The sequence below is a fragment of the Barbus barbus genome (assembly GCF_936440315.1).
Source record: "Barbus barbus genome assembly, chromosome: 19".
NCBI lineage: Eukaryota > Metazoa > Chordata > Actinopteri > Cypriniformes > Cyprinidae > Barbus > Barbus barbus.
In genome coordinates this window covers 14,642,692-14,655,918 of record NC_136747.1, presented here as the reverse complement: position 1 = coordinate 14,655,918, position 13,227 = coordinate 14,642,692, and the positions used below count along the sequence as shown (strand labels likewise).

General features: G+C 35.4%; 1 protein-coding gene across 1 annotated transcript in view; it reads left to right on the top strand.

Annotated features, from left to right (window-relative positions):
* adgrb2 (adhesion G protein-coupled receptor B2) overlaps positions 1–13,227 on the top strand; it is a gene marked incomplete at its 5' end in the record, with an annotated part of 133,142 nt that overhangs the window by 21,151 nt on the left and 98,764 nt on the right. Inside the window, 5 exons of the mRNA XM_079442574.1 lie at positions 694–795; positions 3,224–3,330; positions 5,359–5,553; positions 6,415–6,483; positions 13,029–13,137. Coding sequence (XP_079298700.1) covers positions 694–795; positions 3,224–3,330; positions 5,359–5,553; positions 6,415–6,483; positions 13,029–13,137 — 582 coding nt within the window. The remainder of the gene's footprint in view (positions 1–693; positions 796–3,223; positions 3,331–5,358; positions 5,554–6,414; positions 6,484–13,028; positions 13,138–13,227) is intronic.

The window sequence follows — 13,227 nt, the reverse complement described above, 5'->3', positions numbered from 1 at the left end:
CAAACCTAACTAAATTTAGATTTAAAACATGCAAAATCTATTTGCCAATGGGTAAGATAAAGAAACTTAATTCAACATAACTAAATGAGACTTTTTAGTCAATTTTTTTGTCCTTTTGTCAGATTATTTACTGACAAAATGGCACAAATACTGAAGATTGATTGGTTGGTTGATTGATTGATTGATCTATCAATCTATTGATCTATCTATCTGATAGAAGGCCACCGGCGAGGAGGGGGGTAGAATTTTAACCTGTGCCCGACCGGGAACGCAGAGGCCTAGCGATTCAAGACTCAGTATGAAGGTAGACCTCGCTGGGCCCTTTCAGCCACCACTGACTTCGAGTCGATAGCCTCCCAGGGGCCAGAGATACAGAAGCCTGCCTATCTATCTATCTATCTATCTATCTATCTATCTATCTATCTATCTATCTATCTATCTATCTATCTATCTATCTATCTATCTATCTATCTATCTATCTATCTATCTATCTATCTATCTATCCATCTATCCATCTATCCATCTACCTACCTACCTACCTACCTGTCTACCTACCTGTCTATCTATGTGTGAGAGCAATCAGTCAATCATCAATAGGCTTTATATTTAATGCTGTTTTGTGCATGTATTCTATTTTTTTTTTTTTTTTTTATCAGTGGTTAAACTCTTACTTTTGGTTCATACTGTGTGCAGCACCTCATGAAATATGTAAAGATGAGTACCAATTAGCCATGACATGGAAGAGAGCCTCAGCTGGAGAGACCGTATACAACAAGTGTCCATCTAATGCCACTGGTACGTCATTGCACACATTCTCTCTATTAACCACTTAAGGTCTGTTGGAGGCAATTTAGAAATAAGAAATATTAAAATGATAGTTTACCCGATGACGACTTACCTTCATGTTATTCCAACCCATGACTTTTCCTTCCATTGAACAAAATGTTTAATATTTTGAGGAAGATCTAAATGACAATTCACAGTTTCTGTGGCTGTTATTGTTAAAAACAACTAAATAAAACCCACAGATAATGACAATTTGAGTCATTTGTGTCATCATTCACTGTTAATGGCAATTTATTGCCAATTTATTTGATTAATTTAAAGGGATAGTTCACCCCAAAATTTAAATTACCCCATGATTTACTCACCCTCATGCCATCCTAGGTGTATATGACTTTCTTCTTTAAGACGAATGCAATCGGAGTTGTCTCCTTATAATGGCAGAAAAATAAACTGTAATATCTAGCTTCCACTAACTTTTATACTGTACGTGCATTCATGAGAGAGTGGCGTTCCAGCAGATTACGTCAGACGTAGGCGTAGTGTTAGCTCTGTCGAGAATATGCTAGACTCACAAGAACCAAGTTTTGTTTACAGCAAAGTAAAACCAGTCTCCTCTTGGTTTATCGAAATCCTCAGACTTTTTCTTTACAAATCCCTTTTTTGTAGATATTATGGTTTATGAAGTTTTAAATATGGATATTTTTCTTACACAAATACATCGATTCAGTTCAGAAGGCCTTTATTAACCTCCCAGATCTGTGTGGAGCACTTTTTATGATGGACGGATGCACTTTTTTGGGGCTTAAAAATCTTGACCACTATTCACTTCCATTATAAAGCTCAGAAGAGCCAGGACATTTTTTAATATAACTCTGGAATTCTTCTTAGTCTGAAAGAAGAAAGTCATATATACCTAGGATGGCTTGAGGGTGAGTAAATCATGGGGTTATTTTTATTTTTGGTTGATCCGTATTTACTAATAATCTTCCTCTTGAACTAGCAATAGCTGGTTTAGTCTCTATTTTGCATGACTAATTCATGACCATTGCGCACTTTAGCTGAACCCCAGCCCTCAAGGACGACCATTCCTCTAAAAAGTTTATTGTACATTCCCCTGGATAAAAATGTCAGCTAAGTGACAAATTACTAGTAAATTAAATCCGCTCAAGAAAAGTTAACGATCTGAACTTGATTAGCTTCAGAGTGTATGTCACCGCCTACATCACATAAAACTCTAAAACTACAATCTAATGTTGTTTTAGCCATAGCCAAAGACGCCATATCTAATGCAATCTCTGATACATTTGTTTCTTCTCTCACTGTGACACGCAGCTTTATTAAAAGATTTTATGATCGGTTAAACCACATTATAAAACTCCATCAACGGTGCAATCGCCCAGCTTCCAAAACCAACATCGCACAACAGGCTCAAAATAAGTTGGTTTCCACACAGTTAATCAGCATTCAGTTCTTAAGCCCATTGAGATGAATTAGTGGTCTATGAGAGAGAACTTAATGAGGATGTTTACAGCCCAATATGTGCCACCACAGAAAGTTAATATAACAGTGATATCAAGTCAGATTTTGGCAGATTGAATGTCAGACGTTGCCGCAGAGCTTACATTGGATCCAACAAAAAACACATTTCTTTCTTTGCGAGGCTGTGGATTTAATATCACACACTGACATGTTGTCGTTTTGTACATGATGACATTCATGTTTTGTGAATGTTATATATTGAGCGTTCTGCACTCTTCAAATTGGCTCGAGAGTTTCTAACCCTTCCCAGTGCAGTGGGAGAGTATTTTGGAGTTATTTATGCCCTCTGAGTACAGCGTGCAATAATTTTCAGATACTAGTGAAGAAAGACACCCAAGGCGCTCAGTGATTTTTACCTTATAAAAACAGAAAGACCTAATAAATGATGTCTTTGAAGTGGGAGCGCAGAGCAGAGTGTTGAATGAGGTCAACGGCGAGCTGTAATCTATATCAACTCCACATCCTGGCCAGCATGGACTGTCATGCACGCTAACCCCCAAAAGAAAAAAAAACTATTCCTGCAGAGAACGATTCGTTTGACTTTTCCGGGCTATGTTTCCAGGTCTGCCTGCGTTCCCTGTGTGATTTTCAGGGCCATTTTTATCCCAGCGAGGGTACCAGAGGGGTGAGGCCACGGTCGAGTCTTATTGGCCTTGATCTGAATGATGCAAGTGGTAGAAATCTTTAAGCAAAACTGAGATTACAGCAGTGTAAAATGACTCAAAGCAATACTCAGAACAGACATTATCCCAGACATTATCGTGTGCCGCATCCCAGTGAAGTCTTTTATATGAAGCGTGTGAACATCACAGTATGTGTCTGTCAAACCTTGATGTGTTATTATTGCTTTTGCCCAACGGTGATAACAATCTGTTTTTTTTCTTCACTCTCCTTGTAGGATCTGCTAGTCGTCTTTGTTTGCTGGACGCTAATGGAGTTGCTTACTGGGGTCCTCCGAGCTTCGCCCGATGTGTCTCACTCGAATATAGATATTTACATTTATCTGTGAGTACATGGATGTGGATGATGTGCTATGATGTCACAAAATGGGGAAAACTTGGAATATTAATTTATGCACATTATTTAGCAATCAATCAAATTAGTTTTGATAAATAGTTTGTGTGATTTATTTAGAAATCTGTTCCGTATTAGAGTCTTTTCATGCATGTTATAAGATAATAACACGTTTTCAGAAATAATTTTGAATTATTATTTTTTTTATCAAGTTTTATTTTAGGCTTTAAAAATCATAAGCTTTAGTCTTAAATAGCATTAATAATAATAATAATAATAATATGTACATCAATAATGATGTTTTGGTGTTATTTGTTAGATTAATTAAAATACACTGTTTATTATTATTATTATTATTACCATACTGCTACTACTGCTAATAATAATAATAATAATAATAATGCAGTTATTATACTTAATTTAATTACATACATAATTAATTATTTTATTAATAATACTAACAATGCTGCTACTGCTAGTAGTAGTAATAGTACTAATAATAATACAACTTTGCTGTAATAATAATAATAATAATAATAATATTTTTTTATATAATACAAAGTCTCATACATAGTAATCATACATAGGGACTAATTCAGTTGTTCAGCTGAACTTGTGACATTTTATTTGATAACTTCCATAGGTTTCACTAGAGCGGTTACCAAGCCACAGAAAAGCGATGGATTGGAGTGTATTTAAAGGGCTGTGTGTGCTGGAGAGAACATTGCTGCTGTTACTTTCCACACATGATGATAACGGCAATGACCACTCAGCAAAACACTAAAAAGAGTCAATTCCATTGTCGGATCCCTACTCATTATAATACACACAAAGAAGATAAAAACCACTACTTGGAGAAGCTTCCTTTGAAATAGTCCCTATACCATGAATTCCTAAAAGCTTGAAAAGCAACAACACCAGTCTCACAGCTTTCATATGGGGAAGTCGGAAGCCGGGCGCCGCAGCATACATGGCTGCCCACTGCTCCGGGTGTGTGTTCACGGTGTGTGTGTGTTCACTGCTGTGTGTGTGTTCACTGCTGTGTGTGTGCACTTTGGATGGGATAGATGCAGAGCACGAATTCCGAGTATGGGTCACCATACTTGGCCGTATGTCACATCACATATTGAGTATATACTGTACTTTCTATTGCTTGCTGTGTTTTGATAATGATTGATTACTTCTTAACAGATTCAACAGCCTGCCTTCATGTGCTCTTTCTAATTTCTCAGCCACGACCTTTCACTTTGAGTTCATAATGCCGAGTGGGTTTTAATTCGGTCTCGACCGAGGCGTGATGCAACAGGGTTGATTGTGCTCTAAACCTGTCCGCTAACCCTTCATTATAATCAGACAATGCTTTGATTGCCATTGTCTGCCACCTCCTGCACTCACAGTACTGTCATTAGACAGTCAACACTTCGTCTACTGACGTTCGACCGCAAACAAGACCTCTGCTAGTTAATTCACTAAGGGAGAAGTTGTTTTCACTTTGTTATGCTCATAGCTTGGTCGACTATAGATGGGAAGTAGATTAAAGCAGCTGTCGATACCTTCAAACTGCTTTCGCTTTGCTTCAGAACCAAATCAATGTTGTTTCAGCTTCAAAGCCAGCGTGTTCTTCTGCACTCTGGCTTACCTTTAAATCTGCATCTACATTTCAGGGTGTTTATTTATTCTCTTTTTCAAGTTAGTTTATTTATTAAGTTGGTTTTAAATGAATTAAATGAAAGTATGCTAGAGCGTTTGTGGTTTAGGCTCGTACGGGTGCACTTTTCTTCATATATTTGAGCTTATTAATTATTCTTTCAGCTTCAAATAGTTTAGCATTTATTACCATTTTTAAATTAACAACATTCCACAGATTTATCCTTTCAAATCGGTGGACAAAATACATAAAAATTCCAGGTCTGCTGATTTAATTTGGTATCTCTTGTTTTATTTATAAACCCAGGGTGCAACTTTATGCTTCTGTGGTTATTATTGAGGTTTATTTATATTTTTTTTCTTCTCCTGTAGTTGCGAGAACATCTTGCGAAGGGTCAGAGGACCCTGGCAGGGGAGGGCATGTCTCAGATCGTGAGGAGTCTCCTGGAGTTAATGTCCCGTAAGAATTATTATAGCGGCGACCTCTTATTCTCCGTGGAGATTCTCCGAAATGTGACGGACACCTTCAAGCGAGCAACCTACATCCCAGCTCCTGACGACGTGCAGGTGTGTGTGTGTGTGTGTTTGCCTGTGGGTGTGTGTAAAGGTACAAGTAATAAATGGGTAGATGACAAAAACTGTGACTGGGCAATATTTCTTTGAATGTTTTCAACTGTTTGAACAGATTTTTAAGAGCTTTTCTGTAGCTGACATAAATAGAAAAAGTACATATACAGCATGCAGACATAATCTGAGGCTATACAATGGTATGTATATTACACAGATTCAGTGCTTGGCATGTCATTGTTTCATAATTACATATATTGTTCAACATGTCATACTTAAAACAAGAAAAAAATGCTATTTGGGTATGAAAATGAAATGTATTTAAAAATAAATTAGAATAAAATATATCTAACATTTCTCTGAAAACATCTTACACATTTTTGTAAAAGTATCTTGTTTAAAATTTGTGTTAGTTTTTTAGACAATTTATACCTTTTTATATCTATCTATTAAGATAAAGTACTAAATAAATCAATTATGTTTTACAGTGATATAAGGTTTAGAGCAATGCTTGACGTGTTAACTACATAATTATATTTTTAATTTCTTCCAGTAAAGAATATATAAATGCTATGAATTAAGATGCATTTACTCAAGAAGCATGCATATATTAATATTTGTTTTCAAATCTTGAATTTCTCTTTGAATTAGATTTAAGTGATATTTTTACATTAAAAAAATTGCATATATATATTTAAAAAAATAATAATTAGAAAAACGTTAATAAGAGATTTAAATTAAAAGTAGAAGTTTCTCTGAAAGCATTTTACTTTTATTAAAGTTATTTTTTATTCTTCCGTCACACAGTTTCCATCGTTTTGTCTTTACTGTTTTTATTTTTTTGTTTTTTGTTTTTTTCAGAAATTCTTCCAGATTGTCAGCTTAATGTTGGACATTGAAAACCTTGAGAAGTGGGAAGACGCTCACCAGGTAAAATATCCTTCCTCGCCTCTCGCAAGACACCTGCAAATATCCGACCAAAGAGCACAACTATTCATATCTGTGCCATTTTAATTTCCCCTCAGACAGAGCTGTGTCATCAAAGCCAGGTCTGATCTCACAGATTAACAACAGATGTAATCAGACTGGCTTTGGATGTAATAGAAGCTGACTGTGAAGTGTGTTGGGAAAGGGATGTGCTGTTAAAGCTGCCTCTTTGCATTACACCGCTCCATTAGACACTATTTGACTTTAGATGCTCTGCAGTGAGGTCCATGGTGACTTCGATGTCAAGCCAGGACACTTCTGCATGGTAATAAACTTTCCTCAGCTCAACCATCCATGAAGCCTTATTTTTTTCTGGTGAAGACCCACTCATGCCCTGAGGCCTGAACTAACTGCAGGAGATCATATTCTGACCCACACGTTTTCTGGTAATGTCAAAATTACTGACACATTATGGCATGGTTACGCTTTACAGTCCAGAGTTCTAGTGCGCATCCTGTCAGGGTTTCCAAATACATCCATTCTTGTTTCAATTTGTATGGGTGAAATAGCAAAAAAATAGCTCCTGTTAAGGAGATTTTGTCCACACTTTATTTTAAAGGTCAATCCTTGCTATTAACAAACTGATAACTATGACTTTGCCTCAATAAACTCCTAATTTGCTGCTTATTAATAGTTATTAAGGTAGTTGTTAAGTGTAGGATTAAAGGTCATGAATATGGCCATGCAGAATATGTGCTTTATAAGTACTAATAAACAGTCAATATGTTATTAATAGGCATGCTAATAAGCAACTAGTTAATAGTGAGAACTGGTCCCTATACTAAAGTGTTACCGATATATTATTATGCTATTATTTTTCTGATAAGATGAAAAAGACTTAATGAACTTTCTATTCATCAAAGAATATTATAAAAAAAAATGTATCACAGTTTCCAAAAAGAGAGAGAAAGCAGCACAATTGTTTTCAGCATTAAAATATTTCTTGAGCACCAAATTAGCATATTGGAATGATTTCTGAAGGATCATGTGGCACTGAAAAGTGGAGTAATGGCTGCTGAAAATTCAGCAATGCATTACAGGAATAAATTACATTTTAAATTGAAAAAAAAAAATGTTTCTCACTATAACTGAGCATAGGAGACTTCTTTCAAAAACCTACAAAAATCTTAACAAATGCATAGTAATTATAGTCCTGCTAACCATCCAAAATATGCATGTATTAATTTTCGAAATATAATATTGTGCATACCACTGTGCCATTTCTATGCCAAAATCGAATGCCTGATGCCTTCTGCTCCCATAATGCACTGTGCAGCCATTATAGTGCACTGTAGTCGCTGATGTCGCTTCCTGTCCAAACGTATTAAGGTTCATTCATACTGTACATGTGCAAGTGAAGTTCTTTTTTAAATTATAGACTTGAGATATGTGGCGGTAATGGTGACGAATAGTCACATACGGTGCAAAGTCTGTGCAGCACATGCTTGTGACTCCAGTGAACGTTTATGTTTGTGTACGTATGCAGGCGCCAGGTGCTTAGCTCAGCGTGACTGAGCCAGATTTTGGTGTTAAAGCACAGTTGAGCAGGCAAATCTTTGACACACCTCCTGCTCTCCCTGTTCTGTAAATAATCATCTTCTCCTGTGAGCCTGCTGGAGGGTTCACCATGTCCCCTCAATGCTCGTTCTGTCTGCTAGAATTAAGGGGAAGTGTTTCATTTGTTATCTTAAAATACTTTTCCCAGTGTAAAACTACAAGTAAGCCATTTATACAACAATTACAGACGGAGATAGTGGATTAAAGGGTGGTGAAAGTTTGGAAATTATATGAAATGCTTTTTTTATATATATATTTTACTAAAATGTGACTTATGTGACAATGAAAAAGGATATTAGGGCAGAACTTAATTTTGATTTGTTTATATACACTACCCTTCAAAACTTTGGGGTACAATTTTTAAGATATTTTTTTAAATATGTATTTTATTAGTACATTGCATCCTTGCTGAACATTTTTTTTTTTTACTGACACCAAACTTTTCAGCAGTATACTGTATATCTGGAACTGATTGGAAAGTGAAAAATGGGGACTGCATATGAGTGCAAGTTACTGCATTTAGCACTTGATAATATTATCCAATAGACTGTGACAGCTGAAACTCAAGTTATAACTTTTTGATTAAACTTTAAAAAATGTTATCTCTTTCAAATAACTTGCACTGATTAATCAATCACAGTAAGAGCAGGAGCATGCAGGAAAGTAAACAGGGATAGTGCTGATTTCAGTTTGACTCTAAAACTGGATCATTTGCCTAGTTAAAGAGAAAATATGATGTTCACAATTTCTGTTTGTGAACTAAGCCTATATACATATATTTTTAGTGCCAATTTTAATTGAAATTTTCAGTTACAGTGAGGTTCTGAAAACAGTAGCATCCTTTTTACATAAACATGATACTTCTTCAGGTTCACACATCACAGCCTCTCACTGTTAATACTGTCTGTCTGTTACTGAATGTACAGTGTATGTTTGTTCATGTGTTTGCTATAGTCTTAGCCTTGATGCCCTTCAGTTACAGAGCTTTGCCACACCATCTGTACACTTACAAAGTGGACAAATTACAAGAGCTATTAATAGCAGAGAAATCTTGATTTTGCATATGAATAAATATAAACCCAAGCATAAAACAGTTCAGTTTCAAGAGAGTCACAAAGTACACATGATAATACAACCATTGTATCTTTACTAAATAATGGTAAATGAATATGTCAATCATTCAAGAGGACCGTGGTACATTGCTTGGTACATTTCCATGACATACCATGTAGTTTGGGCAGGGTTTCATTGTTCTACCATGTTTGTTTGTACATGTAATATGATAAAAGCATGTTTATTTGTGCAAAGCTTTAATAATGTCAAGGGATTCTATGAATATAAATATGAATATAAAATCTTTCAAAACTATGGTAGTTTATACTTAAGAATATTGTGGTATTAACATGTTGTTTTACACAATACCACCATGTTTTTGTTTTGTTTTTGCATATGGTAGTACCATGTAGAGACTGTTGTCTCTAACACTGTACTAATGTAGAAGATTGGCTGCAAGGCCGTAACCAGGGTTTGAAAATTAGTGAGGTCCGAAGTAAGGTGTTAAGAATTGTGCTATAATAACACCCACAAATGTACTACATATAGCCTAAACTTCAAAATAGACAGACATGTAGATGATTGTGAAATATTTTTTATTCAATATAATGTTTTACATGTTACAAACTATTTACAGGCTATTTGCTATAGTGTTTCTCTGTGTGTGTGTGCGCGTGTTTGTGTGTGTGTGTGTGTGTGTGTGTGTCTTTCAATTTAGGCTTTTTTTTAAGAAATACATCTAATGTATTTTGCCGGAACCTTTTTGCCATTCTACACTCTCTCTGTTCTGTCTGTTTTGGAGGATAAACATTGTTAAATTAGACCTTCTTTATTGCATCACAATGGGTTATGTAACAATACTGAATAGATTTCCATAATAAACATTGCTATATGGATAAGTAATAATAACTTTGTCTGTGCTCTAATGCAGTGGTTGTCAACTGGTTAGGCCATTGAACCCACATTTTACCATGGACATTAAGCTGCGACCCTTTTTTTTTGGAAATTGACATATATATATATATATATATGCCGTCTGAAAATTTCTTCTAGAATGATCATTTTTATCAAGCTCGTATATTTAAGTTCAGTAATTTCACTTAAATTACAATTAAAATGACCTATTAATTGACATTTAAGTGAAATTACTGAACTTAAATATACGAGCTTGATAAAAATGTCCATTCTAGAAGAAATTTTCAGATGGCACTTAGAGGCTTTTGCATATATATATATATATATATATATATATATATGTATATAAATGTACACACATACACACTGTATATAAGAAAATGCACATACTGATGAGAATGAGGTATAAGGTAACAGGTAAAGGTAAGGTAGCAGTTCCAAAACAGTTTTTGTTAATAAGTTGGTATGTGATGAGACCACAGTCATTTAGAAATACATTACAAAAAAACACAGTGAAAAAAAAGTGGCATTTTGAGGGTTAAGGTCTGTTACCATGGTAAATTTGCGCGTGTAATGGAAGAGTGCGCGCAACCAGCACAGTATGACTGACAGGACTGGAAAGTTCTTTTTTTTTTTTTTTTTTTAGGTGAGGGAATTTTTATTTTATAACAAGTTATAAAAATAACGTTAGAATAATGACACCGACATAAAACTTGACAACATCTCATTTGACCGTAGATACTGAATGAGGAAAAAGCGTTTTTCTCAGGTAGGCCTACTTTTAGAAGAGTCAACCGCTTTCAAGCACGTCTTTCAAAATAATAGTCTAGCGTCAGAAAAAACAGAATTACGTTTGTTGTTTCTTTGACTGCACACTCCGCGACCCACTCAAAACGTTTTTGCGACCCACCAGTTGAGAAACACTGCTTTAATTAATGTTTTTTGATGACTTAAGGTTAACTAAAGAGCATGAGACGTCTGCTGGCCAGTAACGTTAACGTTATTTGGCATAGTAGCCTATTTCATTCTGTTACAAACAGATTTGTATTATGCTATTGTTTTTGATAGTGTTATACATTTCTTTCAGATATTAACGATGATCACTGCGTTTGTCTTACCGATTGTGGTGTCTTCCTGTCAGCAATTAAATTACAGATTGTCTATAAGCTTTTTTTATGAATGTACAATGTTGCCAGATATTGCTACGAAAAACAAGCAATTACAAAAAGAAAGAAAAAGATATCCGAAATAAGTTCAAAGCTTGTGTTTTGTAAATAAGAATATATCACTAACACTAACGTTCAACTTTCCACTTTATAGACGTCCCAAAGTGTCACAATAAATTGGAAAAACGAGTCACAAAACACGTATAATAGGTGGATCTGGCAACAAACGGAGACTGCACCCGCGCTCTCACTCAACGCGCTCTCAAGCCCCGTTCACTGCGCTAGCTTCTCGCAGCAACATGAATTGCAAACACTCATGTGATATGAGGTGGTTTAAACGGCTAAATAATCATTCAGAGAGCTTGACATTTTATTTTTGAATATAAAAAATGACCGAGGTCCGGACCTCGGTGACCTCATAGCTGGCTACGGCCGTGATTGGCTGTCAGGGTAAACAATCAATTATAATTTAATTTTCATTGTCCTGAAAAATATGTATACATATATTTCACAGAAGTCACAATTTACCATTCAGAATGATAAGAGACAACCAAACTCAACCTCCAAGATAAAGATTTTCAGTCAACCAGCATATTTTCCTCAGACTAAGGAAATTAGGTTGTTTTGTGAAAGATACCAGGAGTCTGTTTGGGAAGAATGATGTCAGTTCCCCTCCAATTAATTTCAAACACCAACAACGAGCACCAATCTGCTTTGTCTTTGTCTGAATGCATATAAAATTACCATCTGCCACATATACAATACATTTCATTTGGGATGAATTCAAAGCTAATGCAAACCAGAAGTGTATAAATACTATACATGGAGTTGCCGATGGCATGGAGCAACACCACATTCCTCAGCCAATCACAAATGGCTTCTTTTTTTTTTTCTTTTTTTTTTTCCATACATGGGAAGGAAGAGTAAAATTCCAATTAGATTGAGAAATGGACTCCGTGTACAGATGAACTTCACTGTGAAAGTGGCAAGCTGTTTTCTGGAACAAAGGACTAGTGAATTAAATTCTACTGCAGATTTATAAACATGACAGAGTGGAGAGCAGAGGGATGTCGGTATATACTGTGCCTCATCTCACACGTGGATGCTTATTTTCCATCGTCGTTCGTTTCACGGCTGCATCATAAACTATCACGATTTGGCTGTAAAACTTGCACTGAAAATGAAAATATTTGAAGGCAGAATTTATTATTTTTTTCCGTAACAAACAGCTTTTTACTGTTGACAGTTATTAGCCAAACTTTAGGTTTTTCTTTTCAATAAAGTTTATGGACATTTAATGGTGTTTGTCTGTTAATTATGAGCGCTATTATGTACACTACCATTCAAAAGTTTGGGGCCTATCTATCTATCGATCCATCCATCCATCCAATCTTCTCTCTTTCTCTCTCTCTCTCTCTCTTGAATCTTTAAAGCATTCTTAATGTGCTGATTTTGTGCTCAGAAAACAAGAAAACATTTCTTATGATCAGTGTTGAAAACAGTTGTGCTGCTAATTTTGGTTGAAACAGTGATACATTTGTTATTGTGGGTTTTTTTGTTTTTGTTTTTTTCCCAGAATGCTTTAATGAATAGAGTTTAAAAGCATTTTTTTGTAACATTATAAATGTATTCACTGCCGCTTTTGATCAATTTAATGCATCCTTGATGAATAAAAGCATTATTCACCTCAAACTTTTGAAAGATAGTTTTTGTTTCAGAGATCATGCACAAAATTGAACTAAACCTCTTTTCTTCTTTTTGTATGTGTATTTTTGTGATTGTGTAACTTCCTTCTAGGTCTCTCCGGGTTCTGTGTTACTGATGCGAGTTGTGGAAGACTTCATTCATCTAATTGGGGAGGCTCAAAAGCCGTTCCAGAGCTTTCTGGTCGTCACCAACAACCTCAGTAAGTTTCCATGGCATCCACTAAAGTGCCACAAATAAAGGTCATGTTGGCCTGCAGTGCAGATCTCTTAAATGTACTTCCATGAAGCGT